Source organism: Chrysemys picta, chromosome 1 (assembly GCF_011386835.1).
Source record: "Chrysemys picta bellii isolate R12L10 chromosome 1, ASM1138683v2, whole genome shotgun sequence".
Lineage (NCBI taxonomy): Eukaryota > Metazoa > Chordata > Testudines > Emydidae > Chrysemys > Chrysemys picta.
In genome coordinates, this window is record NC_088791.1 from 323,142,991 (window position 1) to 323,165,867 (window position 22,877).

The window sequence follows — 22,877 nt, forward strand, 5'->3', positions numbered from 1 at the left end:
GTGGCTGGCAAGCTGATCCAGTGAAACTGGCATCAGGCTGGGTGAGAACATGTGGACTCTTCAGGACCTATCACTTTAGAAAGGGCTGTCACATATTATTGTTGTCCTTCCCTCTATTAGGTCACCCAATGAACAACCCTCTTGAGACAGCCTTCCCTCCTGCAGAAAGTGTGACTCAAGTTCAGTCTGAAACTGGGCACTGCTGTGAGTGGTGAGTCTACAGGCAGCTCAGTCGATTCAAGCTTCTGCTCAACTCCTCTACATTGCAGGTGAGTATTGGCCTGTGAAAGGGGCTATTAGAGGAAAGAACAAAAGGGGAAAAGGAGGCAGACCAAAGGATAGAGTGGATGTGATGGAGTGAACACATGTTGCAGAGGATGAAGGTGGGCTAGCAGGGCAAAAGGTAGGGAGGGAAGATGAAAGAAGCAGGAAAGAGGAAAACAAGAAGAGAGAAAACTAAAGCATTGAAAATATAAGACAAAGGAGTGGACACCATTTTTTCTCCTCCACTTCCTCGTCTCTTGAGAGCTTCCTATATGCCTCCCTGATCACCACCACACACAACTAATTCCCCCTTCTCTCTCCTGCAGGAAAACCATCTCCGTTTTCTGTTCATCACCCTTTTGCTTACATAATTTTAAGTGTCTAGCATTCACATGTTTTGGGGGGGGGGAATCAAAAAGGTTTCTTCTTCTCGCTGCCTGACCCAGAGCTATGGCCCTGCAGATGTCATCCCACAAGCAATTTAAAAAAGGCATTAACAATTATTTAAACAAGAGAAAGAGGTGAATGTGTTTTTACCTAGTGGTAAAACAGGAGAAACAATTTAGCAATTCTGGTTCTCGTGGCACATTTACATAGAAGGTGTTAACACAGTCTCAATTTATTTTTTATCTATCTTTGGTCCATTATCCTAGACCCAGATTGGTGGAGATCTCCCATACTTTAAACTACTTAAGTCACTGGACTGAAGCATGGGAATTTTCTCATCCCTGAAGCAAGAGTGACCCCTTGTGCCTTTAACCAAAAGTGGCAAATATACAATTTGGAAGAAGAAAAGATTGTGAGGACTTGCAGACAGAGGGGGACTTCTGTGTGCAGACCTGTGTGTGAAGTAAGGGCAGTGTTAGCGATCACCACTCTATGTCCTTGGATAGCGTGAATAGGGTAGCACATCGCTCACCCGCGCCGCTTCTCGCTGCCCCCATTGGCCCGGGACGGCAAACTGCGGCCAGTGGGGGCCGTGATCAGCCGAACCTGCTGCATCAGCAGGTAAATAAAACTGGCCCGGCCCGCCAGGGTGCTTACCCTGGTGAGCTGCGTGCCGAACGTTGCCGACCCCTGTGCTAGACAGATGAGCTGCTGCATTCTGTACCACATGAAGCATTTCCTGGACATAGACCCTAAGTTAGGAAAGCACCCGAGCACGTGCTTAAGTCCATCTCTATTCAAGACAACTTAAATATGAACTTAAAGTGTGAGCTTAAGTGATGTCCTGTATAGGGATACATTTGTGAATTGAGGAGACAGTGAGTTGCACTAGCCAAACCTGGAAATCATGGATCAAACATTTGACAACTGATTTTCAAAGATTTCTGGTGGAAAGAAACTTGATGCCATACCTTTAATTCAGCAAACACTTTTCAATTATTCATATTTTTTTTATTTATGTTTCAAAACATTTCAAGATTTAGAACTGCAATAAAGCACTTCTACTCGCTCTATTATTTTGAAATTCAATTAGCTGAGAAATTGTAGTAAATACTGTTCAATCTTACATTCTGCAAGTTGAATTGCAACTGTTGCTTGTATGGGGTGAACTCCTGGGCCAGCTCATATCCCTCATGGTAAAAAGTAAATAATCCCTGAAGAAATGCCAAAAGCTGAAAAGGTAAAATAAGATGTTAATGCCAAAACATGCATTACAAATATTAAGAACCATGAATATCAAAACAGGCATTATAAATATGAATCATCACAAATATAACAGAACACATGCTGATTTAGGAATGACATAAGAACATAAGAATGGCCATACTGGCTTAGACCAAAGGTCCATCTAGCCCAGTATCCTGTCTTCCAACAGTGGCTAATGCCAGGTGCCCCAGAGGGAATGAACAGAATGGGTAATCAACAAGTGATCCATCCCCTGTCGTCCATTCCCAACTTCTGGCAAACAGAGGCTAGGGACACCATCCCTGCCAATCCTGGCTAATAGCCATTGATGGACCTATTGTCCATGAATTTATCTAGCTCTTTTTTGAACTCTGTTATAGTCTTGGCCTTCACAACATCCTCTGGCAAGGAGTTCCACAGGTTAACTGAATTGTGTGAAAAAAGACTTCCTTCTGTTTGTTTTAAACCTGCTGCCAATTAATTTCATTTGATGACCCCTAGTTCTTGTGTTATGAGAAGGAGTAAATAACACTTCCTTATTGACTTTCTCTATACCAGTCATGATTTTATAGACCTCTATCATATCCCCCCTTAGTCGTCTTTTTTCCAAGCTGAAAAGTCCCAGTCTTATTAACCTCTCCTCATATGGCAGACGCTCCATGCCCCTAATCATTTTTGTTGCCCTTTTCTGTACCTTTTCCAATTCCAATATATCTTTTTTGAGATGATGCAACCACATCTGCATGCAGAAAAAGTTATTAACTGCAAAAGAGAAAAGTAATTTCAAAGCACAGCTGACCCATTGTCCTTATATACAGGTGAATCTTAAGATGTTGGAAAACAAAAAATAAGGATACCTTATTTGTTGATCTCCTTTTAATTAGCAAAACTATGATCTTAATACTTTTGGACCCATGCTTGCATTCCTGGAACACTAAAAATTCTCATCACTTTCAATGGCAGCTTTGCATGAGCAAGGAATGCAAACTTTCAAAGTTCAAGGGATTTTTGTTTTGTTTTGAATCTATGACATTTCAGAACATTTTTCCACCTTCCTCATTCCAAAATCTCTGTCTATGACCTATTTTCTCCAGATGAGAGTCTTGAAAATAAGTTTTGGACAGCTTTATAACTGAAATGAATACAAAAAGTTCCAGATCACGTCTTCCTGCTCTAAAGAACAAAATATAAACTCTGATGAACTTTAACTGGTATGTCTTTTACAGTTTCCAGTAAAGAAATTTAAATCTGTATCCAGATTTTTTTTTTTAATTAACATTTAAGCAGGAAAGAGTGCCACTGAAGTTTTCGAAAAACTCATTTTGGTCCTTTAATAAATATAATCCTGCCATCTATTTATGTTTAAAAGCCTTGTATTTAGGTTGATGTTTTTATACTGTGCCTATTGATAATAAAAAGAGGATGACTACTGATGATGCAGCAAGTTAGATCACTATTAAACCTTTTATAGCTAGTTTTTCTTGTGGCATATGGCATAATTTAGTTTACTGTAATTATCTAAACATAAGAGCCTGAAAATGAAAGCACTATAGATACAAAGTACTATTATTATAATTATAGTACTTTATTAGTACTATTATTATAATTATAGTACTTTATGTTTGACATAAGTCAAATCTACAATAAGGATGTTTTCCACTTGGATACATAATTGTAAAGGCGGAAATCAAATGCTTAATGCATTTTTTTCTTTATTTATGTTAGCAATACCACAGATTATGAAAAATGAAACATTTTTAAAGTACTGATTTCACCATTTGTGCAATTTATATGATTTTTTTTGCACTTCTCTCCCCTGGGATATTGAAACTAGACTGTTCTGTCTCACTCACTTGTTGCATGTGCCAACAGAGTACCGCGTTCTAGGGTGGCGAACAATGCAGCTGAATATTTGAAATAAAGCTGCTGCTGAGGATGATACTTCGTACATCTAGAGACCCTATGACCCCAAAAGTCCCTCAATGCCCACTGGTAGAGGGCCCACTACACTGTAACTCATATCAGGCTGGGCACACTCACTACCCCCAACACCTGTTGTCATAATATGTATCTAAAAAGTGTCTTGTAATGTGTCGTATGTAAATTGGTGACATGCTGGTCCTGACAAATCACTGTGATGTGCGTACTGGTTGGGTACAAAGAGTTACATATGTGTGCCGACATAGATTATTAAAATATATTTGGGAGGCAGTGCATGTGTAACCCACACACCTCCTGGTGTGTTGCTCTGTCCCATCTAATGGCACCAAGATCACTTAGCGAGAGTTAAATGAGTCTGCTCTACAACAGCCAGTTGGCTTTTGGTTCATGCAGTAGAGGCTCATGGACTAAGCTCCAGAGATCCCCGGTTCAATCCCACCTGCCGATAACCAGGGTCTGTCGGCCTTACACATACATCGAGCCTGCCCTAGACAAGGAATGTGGATTGCCTTGTCTGATTGGCTTGAATACAGGAAAACGACAATTAAAGTATATTTGCATATAAGGTAAAAAAAGTAATCAAGCTAATGGAGGAAGTAACTTAGAGAGCTCACCAGAGGTCAGAGTCTGTACCCCAGGAAGCCTTCCTGGTTTTTGAGGCACAGACAATGGTCTTTGGTCAATATAAGGGGAACAAAGACACATTTTAGTTATCCACCACTTGGGGGACAGAGGATACAACACTGTCTGAGCCTGTGAAAGTTGGATCCCCTGGCCTGGAGGCTTAGAGATGCCGGTAACTTGATGCAAGTAAGAAAACTGATTAGGCAAAGACCGTAAATTCCTAAAATTAAGTTTGAGTCACTAGAAAGCATATTTTGTTTTGCTTGTAACCAGACCTTTCTCTTTTTCTCTTTCTTAGTATCAATCAAATCTCTGTTCTTTATTAAGCTTATGCTTGTTTTACTACAGAACCATCTCGGTGCTGTGTATTAAAGTGAAGTGTGAGTCTTCAGCTAACTTAACAGGCTGGTATGTGCTGTGTCTCCTTGGAGTGTGTCACAGTGAGAGGAACTGGACATTGCACAGAGACATCTCCAGGGAACTTGATATCTGGGGTTAACTGACTGTTACCTGCAAGACAAGGTTTAGACAGGCAGAGTCTCAAGGAGATTGCTGGTGAGGTACACAGACTAGCGTGGCAAGGAGCTGACACACAGTCTAATCGCCAGCAAAGCTCTCACCTGCTGAGACAGAGGGGTAACACAGTGGCTTTAAGTTCTAGGTGTCCTGATCAGAACATTACAGGCCTTTCAATCTGTGTTTCTCAAAACACTTTACAAACAACAATTCATTAAGTTTCACAATACTCTTTTGTAGGTCAGTATTATTATCCCTAGGGGGAAACTGAGGCAAAGGAATAAAGCTCTCAAGGTTGCGTAGCAAGTCAGCGGCAGAGCCTGGAACATAAAATAGACCTCTTGAGCATTAAGCTTTTTTAACACCCTATGTTTATTTTACATATATGGCTCTGAATTACATGGCAATGTCCATTTCAAAGCAACTGCAGATTACACAGCCAAGAGGAAAGATCCTCAGCTGGTGTATAGTTGTCCTAGCTTCATTGACTTCAACTGGGCGATGGCAAGTTACACCATCTAAAGATTTGTCCCTTGCAACTTTCTCTTTATTAGAGGTTTTGCAAATAAAATACGACAATTTCTCAGAAAAAATCAGAGATCTACCCAAGATCTGAGAACTGACATTGACTAGGGAATTTTTAAATTTGCGTTTTCCTCATCTAAAATATTTTTAGGACATCTTTTGTTTTAAAGCTACTCTGTGAAATTTCTTTTTAATGTGAAAAACCAAAATTAGAAGAATGCACTCTATGCTTATGGTGGGCTTTTTTAAATGACTAAAATATATAAAAAAAAATGCACTGACCCCTTCTTGCTGTGTCAGTTTATATGTTTTTTAAAGATAAGTTTAAGACCTGTTTGTGAAGAACACTCACTTTTGGCTGTTTATTCTATAGCTCTGGGAAAGATGCATTAAAAAAAAAATCAGCAAACCTCCTTCACACATGTCCTTTATATTTTTTTGTCTTCATTTTCCCTAATACAAAGGGCTTTTGTTAAGGTTTGAGCATACTGTGAAATGAGAAAAAAATACCTGGCACTAGATGGCAGCAAAGTTGAATTTATAAGAAAGGATAACACAACTGGATAAATATAAGGATATAATGCTTTATGTTTTAGCTATGGTGCATTACGTTGTGTTTGTTTGTTTTTAAGTGACTATTCTTGCAGTGTGGCAGTTGTGGATTGCATGGGATCTGGCCTTGGGAATCTCTTGGTCAAGGGCTCCCCAAACACCCCTCCCACCCCCCAAAATGTTAACGTGTCTTTCTCACTCAGTCCCCTGATGTATTTCATGCCTTGTGTAGAAATCATGTATACTGAGGATGCAGGTATGCATGTATGTAAACACCACTGATAGTGAAAGGAGACCCTGTTCTGTAAGGCCCTTCCACAGCCCCTGCAGGAGAGCTCATGGCCTGTCCTAATAAGCACTGTGTTTGGAGAGCCAAAATTGAGGTGAAAAACTTTTGTCCCTAGCTCATGATGTTTGTAGCTTTTTGGTGGCTACTTACACGCAGCACTACACCAGAGTCTGGCCCATTACATGTAAATTTAGAGAAAGCATGCTGAATGTTTTTTTTTTTAAAGATGATTCTCAATATGTATTTTTCAAGGTGATCTTAATGTGTTAAGAAGTGATTGGTTTCACCAAATGTTACATACCATCCCCAATGTGTTTATATTATCAATTTTCCAAGTGCAACAAGCACTTTACTGCTACTTCACTCTGAATACCTAATCAGCCAGATCAATACAGAAATCAGACTTGTACTCATTTAAGACAATAATCGGTCTGCATGCTGGGAGAGCTGCAAGGATTTCAACAGAGAACCTGAAATAGACTCCAAAGACTGCTTGGGCCTTTATTTATTTTTATGTAAAGTTTGTGACCCTGAGATTGCTTGGTCATTTCATTCTCACAGGAAGAAGATTGTACTTAGGTTTTGGACAGAAGAGGAATTTAACCTTTGGCCTGCAGTGCATCAGCCAAAAGTCACTGTCTCCTTACTTCAATTTATTTATACACATAGTACGAAAAGGTACTTAGCTATCCAGTTTAAAATGAATTTGGTGAATAGTGTTGTGGGAAATGCAAAAAAGATGAAATTGGTTTTTGAGTTTTACTATCTAGACAAAATTTATTTTTAATAAAAAACAGTATTTATTTTAGATAGCTCAAGTTTACACAAGACCATCATAAACATATGCGCAATTAGAATTAGTTTTATTTATTTTTAAATCTTTGATGACTAGTTAATGATCCTATTCCTCACACTTCAGATAGGTCAGATTTTAATGATCTTTAAGGACCTGCTCCTGCTCCATGGAAATCAGTGAGAGATCAAAAGACGGAACAGGGTCTGACTAAGCAAGCATTAAGAGAAGTCTAAATTCAACTTTCCATCAAACCAGTCTAAATCCTGAGAAAATGGCATTGGTTTTCACAGGGTTACTCTGGATTCACACTGGCATAACTGATAGCAGAAGTTGTCTGAGAGGTTGTTTTCATTTATTTATTTGCTTTTGGTTTTAAATGTGTTGCAATGTTTATTGTAGAACTAATTTAAATTGTGCTTCAGAATTCAGTTCAAAACATTATTTTTCCATCTCCATGCAGGTTTCACTCTTGTTTTCCAAGAAAGAACTAGTTTTAAAAGAGTCAAGTAATATGGTAGATTGCCCTGTGGTGGGAGCTGTGTGCTAAAACATGTATGCTGAAAAGAAAGTCTGGGATACACACCTTAACGCTTAAAACTGCCTTCACTAAAGAAGGGCACTCCACCAGAGAAGTGCATTGCATCATGGAACGGGCCACCCAAGTACCCCAGGAGAACCTGTTTCAATACAGGAAAAAAATAAACCCACCACCAACTGCACACTCCTAGTTATCACCTACTACCCCACACTAGATACAACTCATATTTGATGGGGGGACCTACCACATCTTGAAACAGATCTTTTCCCGAAGCCCTCTTTTTGCCTTGAAACATCATCAGAAATAAGCTCCCCACAGACCAGAACACATCAACTCAAAGCAGCACCAGGCCCTGCTAGAACAACAGATACAAAACCCGCAGACAAATTTCCACTGCTACGATGATCAATACCCCACAGAACACACCTTTCAAGGTCCATGGGTCCTGTCCATGGTGTACTTCATCCAGAGCATCAAATGCCCCCTAGCAATCATGTGGGTGAAACAAGACAATCTCTACACTCTTGAATGAACACACACACACACACACAAATGATAACAGACAGAAACACTTTTGTCACCCATGAGCAAAACACTTTTCACAAAGCGATCACTCCATATCTGACTTCCCAGTCCTTGTCCTCACAGGAAACCTTCACAACACTTTCAAAAGACAAGGGAACTTAAATCCATAACTCTGCTGCACATTAAAAACCATGAACTTAACAGAGACACTGGTTTTATGTTCCATTACAACATTTTGTAACACACCCCTGCATTGCCTGCTAATCTTCCATTGTCCTACAACTGCAGACATGTTAATTGCCCACTTCAATTTGTGTGTCTCTTATAAGTCTGTGAACCCTTTATGCTTAACAATCTGTCCCACCTTATATTTATCTTGGACACTATGATCACCTTCTCCAGACTTCAGGGAGAGCTCTGTGGGGCTTGAAAACTTGTCCTTTTCACCAACAGAAGCTGGTACAATAAAAGATATTATCTCACCCACCTTGTCTCTGTAATACAGTTAAGGCAGCTCCCCAATCATTGTAATGTTAATAAAATGTATTAAAGAAGAGAGTCCACAAAAACATTACTGATGCAAACACATTTTCTAACACCTGAATTATCAACAAGAAAAATAAATAAGAGGAACTTCTGTATCATAATGCACTAAAATCTATAAACAGACTACAAAAACTGCTAACATTTGAGCCAGGTCTATATATCTAGGCTTAGATTTATCCTTAAATGGACCTACCCCACCCAGCAACAGTGTTCAGGAAGGGGACAAGGCAAGGGCAGCTAGATAACGAAATGATTCACTGTCCAGTGGGCAGCATTCACTGCAGTGTTTCTATAGCTTCCTTTCTTTGGTAGAACCACCAAAGGCAGGACAGTACTGAAGATACCCCTGCCATCCTTTGAGTATGAACTCTCTTGGACTGCAAAAGCCACAGGTTACCCACAAGAGTCATTGTCTCCATGGAAATTATTATCCCCAAGGACAAAGGGTTTTGAAGACTTCAAGGCCAGAGTCTTGAGATGAGAGGCACTGCACAGCAAGCACAGACGTAGACCCATGGCCTCTGGGGTTGGATACATAGGACCTTTGTAAAGCACTAGAGCCCCCATCTTAGAGATAATCCACTGAGCGTGATTCATCCACCATCCCTCCCTCATAACCAAAGAAGACTATCCTCCTACCTGGCAATTCCCTCTCCAATGCACTACTGTAGACAAGGCTAAACTTGGGCAAACACAGTTTAACTTAACTAAACACCAAATTCCCCAAATGAGAAGTGGTAGTTTACCCACTTCTTTTTTCCCCCACTCCTCCACTGCACCAATGGGTATTACACACCTCATTAGGATTTGCTGGGTTACTTTCCCCACTTTGTTTCCCACAACACCGAGCCTTTCCAAGGTTCAGTATGCAGGGACATTAATAGTGCAAAGTGTCAGGCACTTAGGGACTAACAATAAAATTTTTTGCTATAAGCTGGAGTCTTATCGGTTGAAAGCGACAGAGGTGGCAAAAGTCCTGGGTGTATTAGTTGATCACAGGATGACTAAGGGCTGCCAATGTGATGCAGCCATGAAAAAGGCTAATGCAGTCCTAGGATGCATCAGGTGAGGTATTTCCAGTAGAGACAGGGAAGTGTTACTAACATTATACAAGGCACTGATGAGACCTCATCTGGAACACACAGTCTCCCATGTTTAAGAATGATTAATTCAAACTGGAACAGATGCAGGAAAGGGCTATTACAATAATCAGAGGAAGGGAAAACCTACCTTATGAGAGGAGACTCAAAGAGCTTGGCTTGTTTAGCCTAACCAAAAGAAGGCTGCGGGGAGATATGATTGCTCTCTATGAATACATCAGAGGGATAAATACCAGGGAGTGGGAGGAGTTATTTCAGTTAAGGGCCAATACAAGAACAAATGGATATAAACTGGCCATCAATAAGTTTAGGCTGGAAATTAGACGAAGGTTTCTAACCATCAGAGGAGTGAAGTTCTGGAACAGCCTTCCAAGGGGAGCAGTGGGGGCAAAAAAACCTAACTGGCTTGAAGACTGAGCTTGATACATTTATGGAGGGGATAGTATGATGGGACTGCCTACGAGGGCATATGGCTGATCTGTGACTGCTGGTAGCAAATATCTCCAATGGTCAGTGGTGGAACACTAAATGGGGTGCGTTTCTACAGAGAATTTTTTCCCAGTTGTCTGGCTGGTGAGTCTTGCCCACATGCTCAGGGTCTGATCGCCATATTTGGGGTCGGGAAGGAATTTCCCCCTGGGTCATATTGACAGAGTCCCTGGGAGTTTTTCACCTTCCTCTGCAGCTGGGATATGGGTCACTTGCAGCTTTAATCTAGTGTAAATGGTGGATTCTTTGTAACTTGAAGTCTTTAAAACATGATGTGAGGACTTCAGTAACTCAACTAGAGGTTCGGGGTCTATTACACGAGTGAGTAGGTGAGGTTCTGTGACCTGCAATGTACAAGAGATCAGACTAGATGATCATGATGGTCCTTTCTGGCCTTAAAGACTATAAGTCCTGATTGGCACAACAATTTCCCCTCCTTTTACCTCCACATCAGAATCTCTCCTTTCCTCATTGACAGAACTCTTTGAAGGGAAATTTTAATAAAATAAAATACAACTCCCTGTATTCATTAGTTATACTTAGGACACTTCAAACTGTATAAAGGAATGAGATACTAGGCTGGAGTATCAGAGGAATGATACCAGCAAAATACCTTATAATTAGCACAGATAATGAAGAACAATTAAATGTTTCTGAATTTATATGACCCTCATCTCAGTAGTATCTGCGCACATGTGGAGCATATGTTGTGAACTGCATTGAGCAATCAATTCCATCATATACAAAAATAAGATAAATATCACAGAAGTTACTTAAGATGGCATTTTTCAGTAATCTGAAAGTAATTTGCACTACAGCAAAAAATAAATAAAAAAATAGAAATAACTCTGTCTAATGCCCTCCAAAATCCCTATTGAAATATATGAAATGAGTGACTTTGTCTGTCAATTACCCTCTGTGTAAGTGTTTACAGTATGATGTTTTTATATACATCATTTTAAACCTCGACTGGCCACAATTTTTTACCACTAGTTGCTGCTTTCTAGGACTTCACTAGGGAGAAAAACATAGAAAGTCAGTCTCTATTGTTCATTCCACTGATTTCAAATGAAAAAATATTAAGACTCTCATTTAACATGGAATTGTTAACATCCCACCTAAATCCACTCTAAAATGCATCTACAACCTGTGAATCGTTTTCCCTGATACTTGCATACAGTTATAAGGACAGCCTTATAGAAGAGAAAGTTAATGGAAAGTTGGCACTTTGGACTTCCTAAAATCTTCAGGTGAGATTAAAGTTTTGGTTTTTTTCCTACTGAATGTGTTTGATACTACAAATAATGTTTTGCAGTGGAACAGTAAAAATTTTCACCAACAAATGTCTCTAAGCCTTTTTTCCCATGCTTCCCTTTTAACTTGCAATGTCCTTCCAAAATCTAGGTATGCCATGCTGTTGTAGCTATGTCGGTCCCAGGATATTGGAGAGACAAGGTGGGTGAGGTAATATCTTTCACTGGACCAAACTTCTGCTGGTGAGAGAGACAGGCTTTTGAGCTATACAGAGCTCTTCTTCAGGTCTGGGAAACTTACCTCAGATGTCACAGTTATATACAAGATGGAACAGATGGTTTAGCATATGTAGTTAACACATATTTCAAGGGATCATTCAAGGTGAAGTGGCCATTCACGCCCCTACGGTCATAGGCAGGGGGGGGGGGGGGAGAGAAGCAGCTGAGGGGAGGGTTGTTAATGGGTTATAGACTGTTGTAATAAGTCATGAATCCAGTGTCTCTATTAAGTCCATGATTTTTTGTGTCTAGCAAAGTAATGAATTTATGGACACTGGAAAAATCCACACCCCTAAGCGACATAATTTTGCCGGCCTAATTCTCCATGTAGATAGCGCTATGTCGGCAGGACAGCTTCTCCCGCCAATGCAACTACCGCCTCTTGGGCGTTAACTACACTGACGGGAGAGCTCTCTCTCTCTCCCCTCACTTTAGAGCGCCTTCATTAAAGCTGTGCCGATGCAGTGCTTTGAATGTAGACTTGCCCTAAGTTTCCCAACATGAAGAAGAGCTCTCTGTGTAAGTTTAAAGGCTTGTCTCTTTCACCAGCAGAAGTTAGTCCAATAAAAAATATTACTTCACTTACCTTGTCTCTTCCAAAATCTACTCAGCAAGCCTGTTTCTTCATGCTTTTCAAATATTTCCTAAAATCCCATTTTTACAGCCCCAATATAAAATGAGGGTGAAATCCTTGCTCTGATTTGCATCTTTCCTTACTCCTCCCTATTTTGGTGTACATTACATCCTCACTGATAGCAAGTCCATAATATAAATTATAAGTAAGGCTATGTTTTAGTCACGGGTATTTTTAGTTGCTGGATCGAGGTTCATTAGTTTCTCACCAACATGCAAATATTCACTTTGAAATATATTCTCATCTCAAAATACATGAAGATAGGCACTTAGGGTAGCCCTTCTTGGGGAGGGGGGACAGAGGGGGAGAGGCTGGGGACTAGGCTCCCCAGCCAGGAGCTCAGGGGCCGGGCCCACGTCTGATCTACATCTACACTGCAATTAAACAGCCCCTTAGCCCAAGGGTCTTGAGTCAGCTGGCATAGGCCAGCCACAGCTGTCTAACTGCAGTGTAGACATACTTTAAATATAGATTTATATACTTAACTGAAGAGTCCTATTTATTAAAATTTTGGCACAACTTCTGCCAGTCACATAGTGGTCTCAGACATGTTCTTCTACAGACATTATATAACTTTACAAAAATACCTTAATAATTATACAAATGAATTTTTAATATTCTATTCATGTTATTTCATATGTAACTTAGCAAAACTAAACATGAGGTAAACTTCATACTCTGCGCACTTGAAGACTAATATCTTTGGAATTTTGAGCCAATTTTTATATATGGAAATCTCTGTTACGTGTTGCACAGACACAACCTTTTAAGTTCAGTCATTAAAATATCATGCAGATTTCAAACTTATTTTACTTCACAGTAGACATGAAAACTTTTGTGCAAATCTTTAAGAAATGGGGATAATTCCCAAAGAAAGAACTTTATGCCTGTTTGCTCATGAACTACTTTCAAGAACTCCTTTAATTAAAAAGAGACCAAAAAATAAGAACATTAACCAAAATTTTCATCTTTAAATACATTCACTGTAAATGTAGGTAAAGGAAGTGAAAAATAAATACAAAACTTACAGGTTCAACAAATTCAAATTTCTTTTTCTCCTGTACTTCTTGAATTTTAAACACATATTCTAATGACGCTTCATAAAAGTTTTGATGTTCTCTGTCAATCTGCATATCTGCCTAAAAATAAAAATGAAGTACATAAAATTAATATTAATTTTTGGTTATAACTGGCTCACTTAATATTTCCATTATTAACCATTTATTTAAGAGTCCCCTAAGTTCCAGTTTCCTGTTTTATTTCCCAGCCCTATATACTCTTATGCTCGTAACACAACTCTCCTTTTGCTAATATCCCTACTCTTCTCTGTGAGCTATTTCAAAGTGAACCAGGATGAAATGGGGTACACAGTACAAGTCACCAGTCCAGACATTAGTCCTTCACCAAATACAACCTAAACTGGCAAAAGTGCAAGGAACACAAAAAGATGACAAAAAGCAGTCAAGGATCAGCTATGCAAGATTTAAAGTAAGGAACATTATTATTTTGGGCATGCAAAAATGTGCTAGCTGCCATAGAAACACTAATAGAGACAGTCCCCCTTATTGTTTCGCAGTCTAAATGTAACAGGACACAACAGGCCAAGGTCATAAGTAGACAAAACAGAAAAGGAAAGGGAGAAAGAGGACAGGATAAAATAAAATCAGACAGTTCCTGAGTAAGGCAAGGACACATCAGGATGGTTACATTAATTTAGGATAAAATCTTCAAACCTGAGTGCCTAAAGTAAGGCATTTACATACGTGACTCCCCACTCAGAGCTGCTGAGCATTCATTAAGGTCAGTGGGAGTTGTGTGTGCTCAGCACTTCTGAAAATTAGGGCACTTATTTAGGTTACTAAATACAGATTTAGGACCCTAAGTTTAGACATCCAAGCTTAAAAATTTTGGCCTTAGGGTTCCCCCCAACCCTGCTCTTCTCTCCTTTTCTCTCCTCTCCTGGATTTATATTATATGAATTTTAGGAGAACCTGGCGTGAAGCAAGGAAAGGTGGCTTGGGGGAAGGTGCTCCACACATTCTGAGCATCATGGGAAAAGGTGCAGAGGAGGGAGTGGGACAAGAGAACAAAAAGGGGCATCAAAGCTGGTGTGCATTGTTAAGGATTCTCTTGAATATCATGCATGACTGATTCCTTGCACATTTCCCAGCATGAGTAGTTTCAAATGCCTTTTCCACAGATTATCTCACAGAGAGGGAGAGAAAGAGAGGGACATGTTTTTAAACACAGAAATCTTGCAGCCTATCATTTATTTCATAATATGAATCCAGCTGTCTCAGAATATAAACATATTTTATAGTTTTACACAATAGCTAATTTTCATGTTTTAGTTTTCCCAGAAAGTGTAGTGTGCAGTATTTGCTGGAAATTTACGAGTATTGACTGCTACCATGGGTTATAGGCAGGGATCGAACCTGGAAACGCCAGCACCAAAGTAAAGACTTTTGTCACTGGAGAGAAAGAATTAACTCCACCAACTGATAAGAGTAGTAGGATCTTATCCTCCATGAAAACAAGCCATTAGAGGGAGACATAACACATGGCCAGTTCCCATTTTAACTCCATTTATTCAGTTATTCATAACTTTCCTCAAGGATGTTCCTTTTGGGCTGAAATTATCTATGTCTTGTCCCAGCTCTAAGGGCATTTCTTTTTTTAATTGTGGAAACTTTCAGTAACATCAGTTCAGCCATTTCTGATTTATGGTAGTATAAAAATAATACATTTTTCTCTTATGTTCTGATTAAATTTGGAACTCAAATAACAAACATATGTGAAGCTAGAAAATTGAAGATGGCTTGTTTTATAGTTTCCATCAAGGAACAGAAAGAATATTGATTTTTAAAGAAAACAGGTTTAGTATTTTTTAAATCTTGTATTTGTATAATCAGTATTTGCCTTCAATTAAAGATTCTGCCTGTTAATGGCACCTCTAATTAATACTGCTTCAGGTAAGGGTGTGAATATTGTCATTTAGTAGCATGGAGACATTTAACATTGAATCACTTCTACAGTACTCCATTAGCACTTTAAAGCAAAAATATTAGCTTTAACAGTATCTTTAAAATGAATCAGTAGCACTTGTTCCTTTTTAGGCCTATAAAAAGCAAAACAGGAAATTAAATGCAAAAGCTAATGTTAAGGATAAGAAATAAAGCACTCAAAAGCCACGCAATTCCAAAAATTAAGGCTTTTACCACAAAGTTAACTTGGCCATGTGGCATTTTTGTTGTATTTTCTATTACTGGTTTCCTTGATGAATCTAAAACTTAGTGTATTAATAACTATGCTATAAAAAGTATATATAATAGGGTATATAGGGTATGCAATTTGGCAGAATTTAACAATGTGTTACAACTTTAGGGTATGATCCTGCAAACTTTAACTCATGGGATTGCAAAATACGAGAATTTGCATAACATGGGCCTCAGTTTTTACTTTTGGTTGTATATAAAAACAGTTTAATTTGGTTTTAGCAAAGAGCTCTTTCAGGGCCCAGTTCAGGAAAGCACTTAAGAACATGCTTTAATCCATCCACAGAAAAGCACGTAAGCATATGTTTAATTTTATTGGGACTTAAGCACATTTGGAAACACTGTCCAAAACTTGGGCCACAATGGTCATTTGGGTATAGTTAGGGTTACCATATTTCAACACTGAAAAAAGAGGACACTCCACAGGGGCCTGGCCCTGCTCCAGCTCCGTCCCTTCCCCACCCCCGACCCTTCCCCAAAGCCCCTGCCCCCTCCTCTGAGCACCCTGCATTCCCCCTCCCGCTCTGATCTTGGGGGTTGCTAAGTGCTTCCCTGCTCCCGACTCGCCCTACATCCCCTGCACCCCCCTGCCCCTGCAGCCTCTGCGCCCCCCGCCTGCCCTGCCCCTGCATCCCCCAGCCCCTGCAGCCTCTGTGACCCCTGCTCCTCACTCACCCTGCACCCCCCCCGCCCCTGCAGCCTCTGAGACCCCTGCTCCCCACTCGCCCTGAAGCCTTTGCACCCCCTGCGCCTGCAGCCCTTGCACCCCCTGCCCCCTCTGCGCCCCCCGCCTGCCCTGCCCCTGCACCCCCCTGCCCCTGCAGCCTCTGTGACCGCTGCTCCTCACTCGCCCTGCACCCCCTGCCCCTGCAGCCTCTATGCCCCCGCCTGCGCTGCTCCCCCACTCACCCGGCAGCCTCTGCCTGCTGGGGGCTTCAGATGCTCGGCAGCGCGGGTCCCTGCAGCCCCGGCCGCAGCTTCCTTCCTGCCGCCGAGCACGTTCCCTGGCCTTTCTGTCCCCGCCGGAAACAGCTCCCGCGGCGCCGGGTTCCGAGCTGCGCGGGGCAACGGGGCCACAGGAAGGGTCCCCCAGTGGCCGGGGGTTCCCCGCCCGCGAGGGAAGCCCGAGCCTGCCCCCCCCCCCGTTCCCCACCTGAGCATTGTAGCTGGGGCAGCTGGGTTGCGCTGCGGACCCGGCGGATCGTGCTGGGTGGACCCTGGCTTATGCCTCCCTATTTCCCCAGACATGTCCGACTCTTTGGAAATTCCCCCCGGATGGGGATTTGAGCACCAAAAAGCCGGACATGTCCAGGGAAACCCGGACGTATGGTAACCCTAGGTATAGTGATCAAATCACACTTTCCAAAAGCCATTTTCTGTGAAGGCTGATGAGTTTGCTTGACCAATGAGCATTCACAGTAGTAAGAATCATTTAAGAAGTGGTTTATTTGAACTTTTCCAAGGCAGGAAAGATTTTCACACCTTTTTGTATGCCACTCAGCCGATGGTAAAGAATGGCTTTCTGTATGGTTAATTACAGCAGCAGCTTTTATGATAGACAGTTAGAGTCAGTATTATTTTGACTGACTGGCAATAGCAGTAGAATGTGCATCAGAACTCAATCTGTTCTTGCAAGATGGACATGCATGATCATGATTCTGAAAGCTCAATTTCATGAATCTGCATTTAGTGATCAATAGGGGGCTACCAAAATTGATGCTTGTACCATTGATTCAGATCTATTCCTTTTTAATTCTGTAATTCTCATTTATTTCCATAGGTTTTCTCATAGGGATAGTAAAAAAGTTGGTCACAGTGGGTTTTTGTTTTTTTTACATCACATACTGTGTGCAGTTTGTAAAAAGTATTTCAATAGTCTGTGTACTACTATGGAATGTGCTGCATATTATGACAAAACTCATACCCAAATGATCTTCATCTTACACACTATTTGACAGTGATATCCCAAGGTTTAGCACAAAGAAGGATCTTTACTATGTGACTATAGCCCTGTAACTACAGATGTATGGAAAACACAGGCCTCCACTTGGATCAAGATGGAACATCAGAGATCTGAAGTCTGTAGTGGCTGTATCTCTGCATTACAAATAAATAAATAACTTTGCAACCTACTCCGTTTTAGGGAAAATGCATCTGGCCCTCTGGCTCACAGCTAGTGCCAACTTCAGCTTGGCTAAGTCTGGAGAACCATGACCTGAGGTGAGAGTACTATCATCAGAACTAAACATATGCCTAATATTAAAATTGCGCATTTTGAATCAAACTCAAAACAAGAGAAGCTGCCCCATTCTTTATCTAACTCCCCACAACCAGTTTTTATAATTTAAATGCCTGATTCACCACTGTGCTTACTCCAGTTTTATGCTGGCGTAACTCCAATTATTTCAATGCAGTTATATCAACATAAATCTGCAGCAATGTAATGGTGAAGTAGGTCCTATATGTTCTACAATCATGGCCTTTAAAAAAGTAGACTAACTAGCATCCCTTATGAAATTCAATATCTAGGCATGAAGTGATCATTAAGGACAGAGTGGAAAACTTTTACTGTGATTTTCTATTCGTTTGTATGCTCAAGTCAAATCCTTCATAATTCTAAGACAGTTTATTTAATTATATTCACAGCTGATACATTGTATTTAATTTCAATTAGTTTTTTTAACTGCAATATAATAAATAATCTTCATAACCATCCCACCAAAATGTGCTTTATTTAAACCTGACAGTAAATTAGCACTTAACTTGTCTTAACCAAATCTTGATTTATAGGTAAATACATCGAGAATTGTTTTCTGACTTCCTGCTTAACCTCTAATGGAACTATTTTCCCATTAATGCAAGGGGAATTTATGTACTTCTCAGAGTTGTGTATATGTAAATTTGGCCTGCGAATGGAACAAAAAAACCTTGTAAAATTAATGTTGTTTTCCCTACAGTTGATTCATCATACTGACATCTGTTTTAGCGAGTACAATATAAAAGAATAAATGTTATGAAATTGCATTATTATATCAGGTAAATATAAACCACACTTTGTGACTTTCTGAGAGATGGTTACGTCTTTTGGGTAGAATTTTGTCAGCAAAATATTTTCCAAGTTTTCAGAGTTTATCATTGACAAGAACGCTATTAAAATAACACCCATCTTTTTTGGAAAGTTTAATAGAATGTCAGTAATACTGAAAAAAATAACTTGTAATTTGTTGCACAGGAAAATAATTTAACCTAACAACATAGCTAAAAAGGGGATCCTTCTGCTAAGTTAGAACTATGCATGCTTTTTAAAAGTAACAGTTACAGGATGTACTCTTTAAAATGGATGATGCATCTACATTTAAGGCTCTGACCCTGATAGAAGCCCTGATGAAATCAAATGAGCTCCACATATCAGATTCCAGGATCAGGTTTAAATACTTTTACCCTGTATAATTAGAGCTTTGTGCTCATAATAGAACAATCCTCTCTGAATAGTTTTTTATCACTGTAGATCCCTTAATCTGTACACAGTATTGCAATTAAACTCTGTGGACTCTATTTGGAAGTACGGTTAACTCCTAGGAAGCAAAAGTAATGCATGAAAAAAATATGTAATTCTGCGTCCAGTTATGCAAGCCTCTACACATGCAAATATTCTCAATGAGACTCAATATTCATTGCTGTCTAGCCATTTACACTACTGCAAACTGCTACAGATGTAAAATGCTACCACATAAAAATGGCACTTTGTACAGGCATTAATGGCTACACAAGGGAGAAGGCAGTGCAGAATCAGGCCCACTGACTTCTGTTGAAACTGCTGGGGCAAAGAAGTACTACTCACAAAAGTAAGGATCCATCATTCTTTGCTCAAACTAAGAATCTTATGAGGTCATATTTGACTACATTTTGTTACGACAAACACAAGTTTACCTGAAGATCACATGCACAAAACCTGACAAAAACCTTTGGCAATCTATTTATTTATTTGCAATATGGCACTCTTTTTAATTTAATAAAATACAGCCATATAGTTTCATAATGGAAAGAATGTTTTTCTCCGATTAAAGCAGAAAACATGACATGCTGAAAAGCATTAAAAGTGTGATTAAAATGCTTCAGGCTCAGTTATCTAGTCGAAAATTTATGTAAAATGAAGTCAATTAAATAACAAAAAAAGTCAGCATAGCCTAATTATATTAATTCTAAATATTCCACATACACCTTGCACATAAAGGTCATACATGTTTTATTAGAGTATTACAAATATTGTAAATAGTAAAAATTAGATTTGCAACTTAAAATATGGCAGAGCACATGGGACATACTACCCTGTTAACAGTTTTATTTCACATCAGAATAGTATTAATCTCATATACAGAATTTATGTATATGTACTTAGCAACAGGGACTGGTAGAAATCATCAACCATTTTATGTAACGAAAAATACAGCATATCCTAGAGACAACTCTTTTTAAAGATAAACTTATGGGCTAGTAAAAGGGAAAGAGCTTACATCTTGCAAATGAGATTCTTTTTTCTTTGCTGATAAATTTAAGTGCTTCTCTAGAATGGAATAATATTTCTCACTTTCCTTGTCAAACTTCTTCTTCCCATCCTGAAAAACAAAACATTGCAAAGTAAATAATTTGATAGAACTTCGAAGCCAACAGAAAGGAAAAGCTAGCACATTTGCTAAAAAGACTAGCTGTGTGGTTATTTTTGCTGATTCCAATGATTTTAGGGCAATAGACTCATATCTGAATTGGGGTCTAAAAGTTATTCCAAGTTATTCAGTGAGACATTAAGTATATGCTTGTCTTCAATGGGACTGGTCACGTGCTTAGGTACCTTACTGTACTGGGGCCTAAACTGGTTTAACTTATACTTTCTACTGGCTCCACAAATGTTAGGGTTACCATCCGTCCAGATTCCCCTGGATATGTCCGGCTTTTTTCAGTTAAAAATAGCATCCGGGGGGAATTTGTCAATGTCCGGACTTCCCCCGCCCCCCCATGCAGAGCGTGCGGGGCTTACAGGGCAGCCGGCTGGATGGTGCCACTCGCACGGGCTCCGGCAGCCAAAGCCCTTCCTCCACTTCCCCCCTCCTCTCTCCTGCAACTTGACACCACTCCCCTCCTCTCCCTCCCTCCCCCCGCCCTGCATTCACAGATCGCCGGCCGTCGCCTCGGCCTCCAGCAGTCTGGAGCTCCGACCCTGCTCCCCTCCCCCGCTGCCGAGCGCGCTGCTCTGCAGCACAGTAAGGGGGCCGGGGGTCAGAGAAGCGGCAGGGAGGTTCTGGGGGGGGGGGGGTAGTCAAGAGACAGGGAGCAGGGGGAGGGTTGGATGGGTCAGGAGTTCGGGGGGGCTGTCTGGGGGTTGGGGGTGTAAGGTTTTGGGCAGAGTACAGGTGGGGGGGGTCTCAGGAGGGGGCAGTTAGGGGACAAGGCACAGGGAGGCTTAGGTAGGGGGTGGGGTTCTGGAGGGCAGTTAGGAGCACGGGTCCCAGGAGGGGGCAGTCAGGGGACAAGGAGCAAGGGGGTGTTTGGGAGTTCTGGGGGGGGCTGTCAGGGGGCAGGAGTGGGGAGAGGGATCGGAGCAGTCAGGGGACAGGGAGCAGAGGGGTTTAGATGGGTCGGGAGTTTTGGGGGGGGGCTGTCAGGGGGTGGGGAGTGGTTGGATGGGGCGTGGGAGTCCCAGGGGTCTGTCTGGGGGTGGGGGTGTGGATAAGGGTTGGGGCAGTCAGGGGACAGGTAGGGGGTAGAGTCCTAGGGGCCAGTTAGGATGTGGGGAAGGTCTCAGGAGGGGGCAGTCAGGGGACAAGGAGCAGGGAGGCTTAGGTAGGGGGTGGAGTCCTGGGGGGCAGTTAGGGGCAGAGGTCCCAGGAGGGGGCAGTCAGGGGACAAGGCGTGGGGGGGAGGGTTGGGAGTTCTGAGGGGGCAGGAAGTGGGAGGGAGTGGAAGGGGCAGGGGCGGGGCTAGGGCAGGGCAGGGGCGGGGCTAGGGCGGGGCTCCTCCCGTCCTCTTTTTTGATTGTTGAAATATGGTAACCCTACAAATGTGCATGTCTCAGATCATTCTAACTTGCAAAAAACCTACAGGAGTGGGTTCTGACTGGGGAAAAAAAATCTTTGCAACAGTCCCTTTGTGGTGCTCCTCTCTTATCTTTTCATTTGAGTTGAGGTTTGCCTGACCTTTGTGTTCAGAGTGCTGTATGTGGTTTTTACTCATATTCTTAGAACATGAGGAGGAGGAAGGAAAAGCATGTACAATTCTAATATAGCTGCAAGGGAGCTAATGCAGGCAACTCAGTTTTTCAACAAATGCTTTGTATAGTTTTGAATTTTTAAACATGTCCTTTTTAGGGAATTTCTCCACTCTCCCGCCTTCCCTCTTTTGAAAGCTTTCCTTATGTGGAGTCAGGTATCCCACATTCCCACCAGCTGAGTACTTTGATGCATGACAAATAATTCAGAAGGGAAATTATTGATTATAAACAAGGCAGACTGAGCTATACTCTTCTACTTTAAAAAATTAAATCTGATGCTTATGGGCTGTAAATCTAAGAAAAAGACATCTCTCTCTCTCTTTGTTGGGATCTCTCCCATCATTCTACAAGTGACAGCACTGGGAAGGAAGGAATAAAGGGGAAATCAGTAAGTACCCACAGCATTTAAGGATTAAAAAAATTCTTGTTACTGCATTATATTATTGTAATAAAAATGTCCATCCTGTGGTGCTGCGGTTCCCCGACAGGGTGTTTTATAGGCCTAAAATTTATCCTGCATGATTCCCTGTAATGACTAACAAACTGAGTATTTTAAGAAAACAAAGAAAGGCTAGCAGGCTAGTCTCATCAGCACATATGCAAAAGCTATTAATGGTGAGAAACCAATCACTAGATATAATGCAATAACATCAGGTCATGAGCAGGGCTCAATGATCCTTTCCTTCTGCTCTCTTTCTCTCTCTACGAATTATTGTTTTGTATTAAACAAGTTACTGTAATATATTTTAATGAGAGGATTTGTAAATTCTCCCCAATTAATTTTTTTGTAGCGTGGACTACATCCACCCTGATTGAATTGGCCCTGTCAACACT

The 22,877-nt window shown here is 40.9% G+C and overlaps 1 protein-coding gene across 4 annotated transcripts in view; it reads right to left on the reverse strand.

Annotated features, from left to right (window-relative positions):
• ARHGAP42 (Rho GTPase activating protein 42) overlaps positions 1-22,877 on the reverse strand; it is a 276,290-nt gene that overhangs the window by 63,021 nt on the left and 190,392 nt on the right. For all 4 annotated transcript variants that reach the window (XM_008178638.4, XM_042854667.2, XM_042854683.2 and 1 more), the window contains exons 5-7: positions 20,293-20,394; positions 13,532-13,642; positions 1,779-1,883 (exon numbers count right to left, since the gene is read on the reverse strand). In XM_008178638.4, coding sequence (XP_008176860.1) covers positions 1,779-1,883; positions 13,532-13,642; positions 20,293-20,394 — 318 coding nt within the window. The remainder of the gene's footprint in view (positions 1-1,778; positions 1,884-13,531; positions 13,643-20,292; positions 20,395-22,877) is intronic.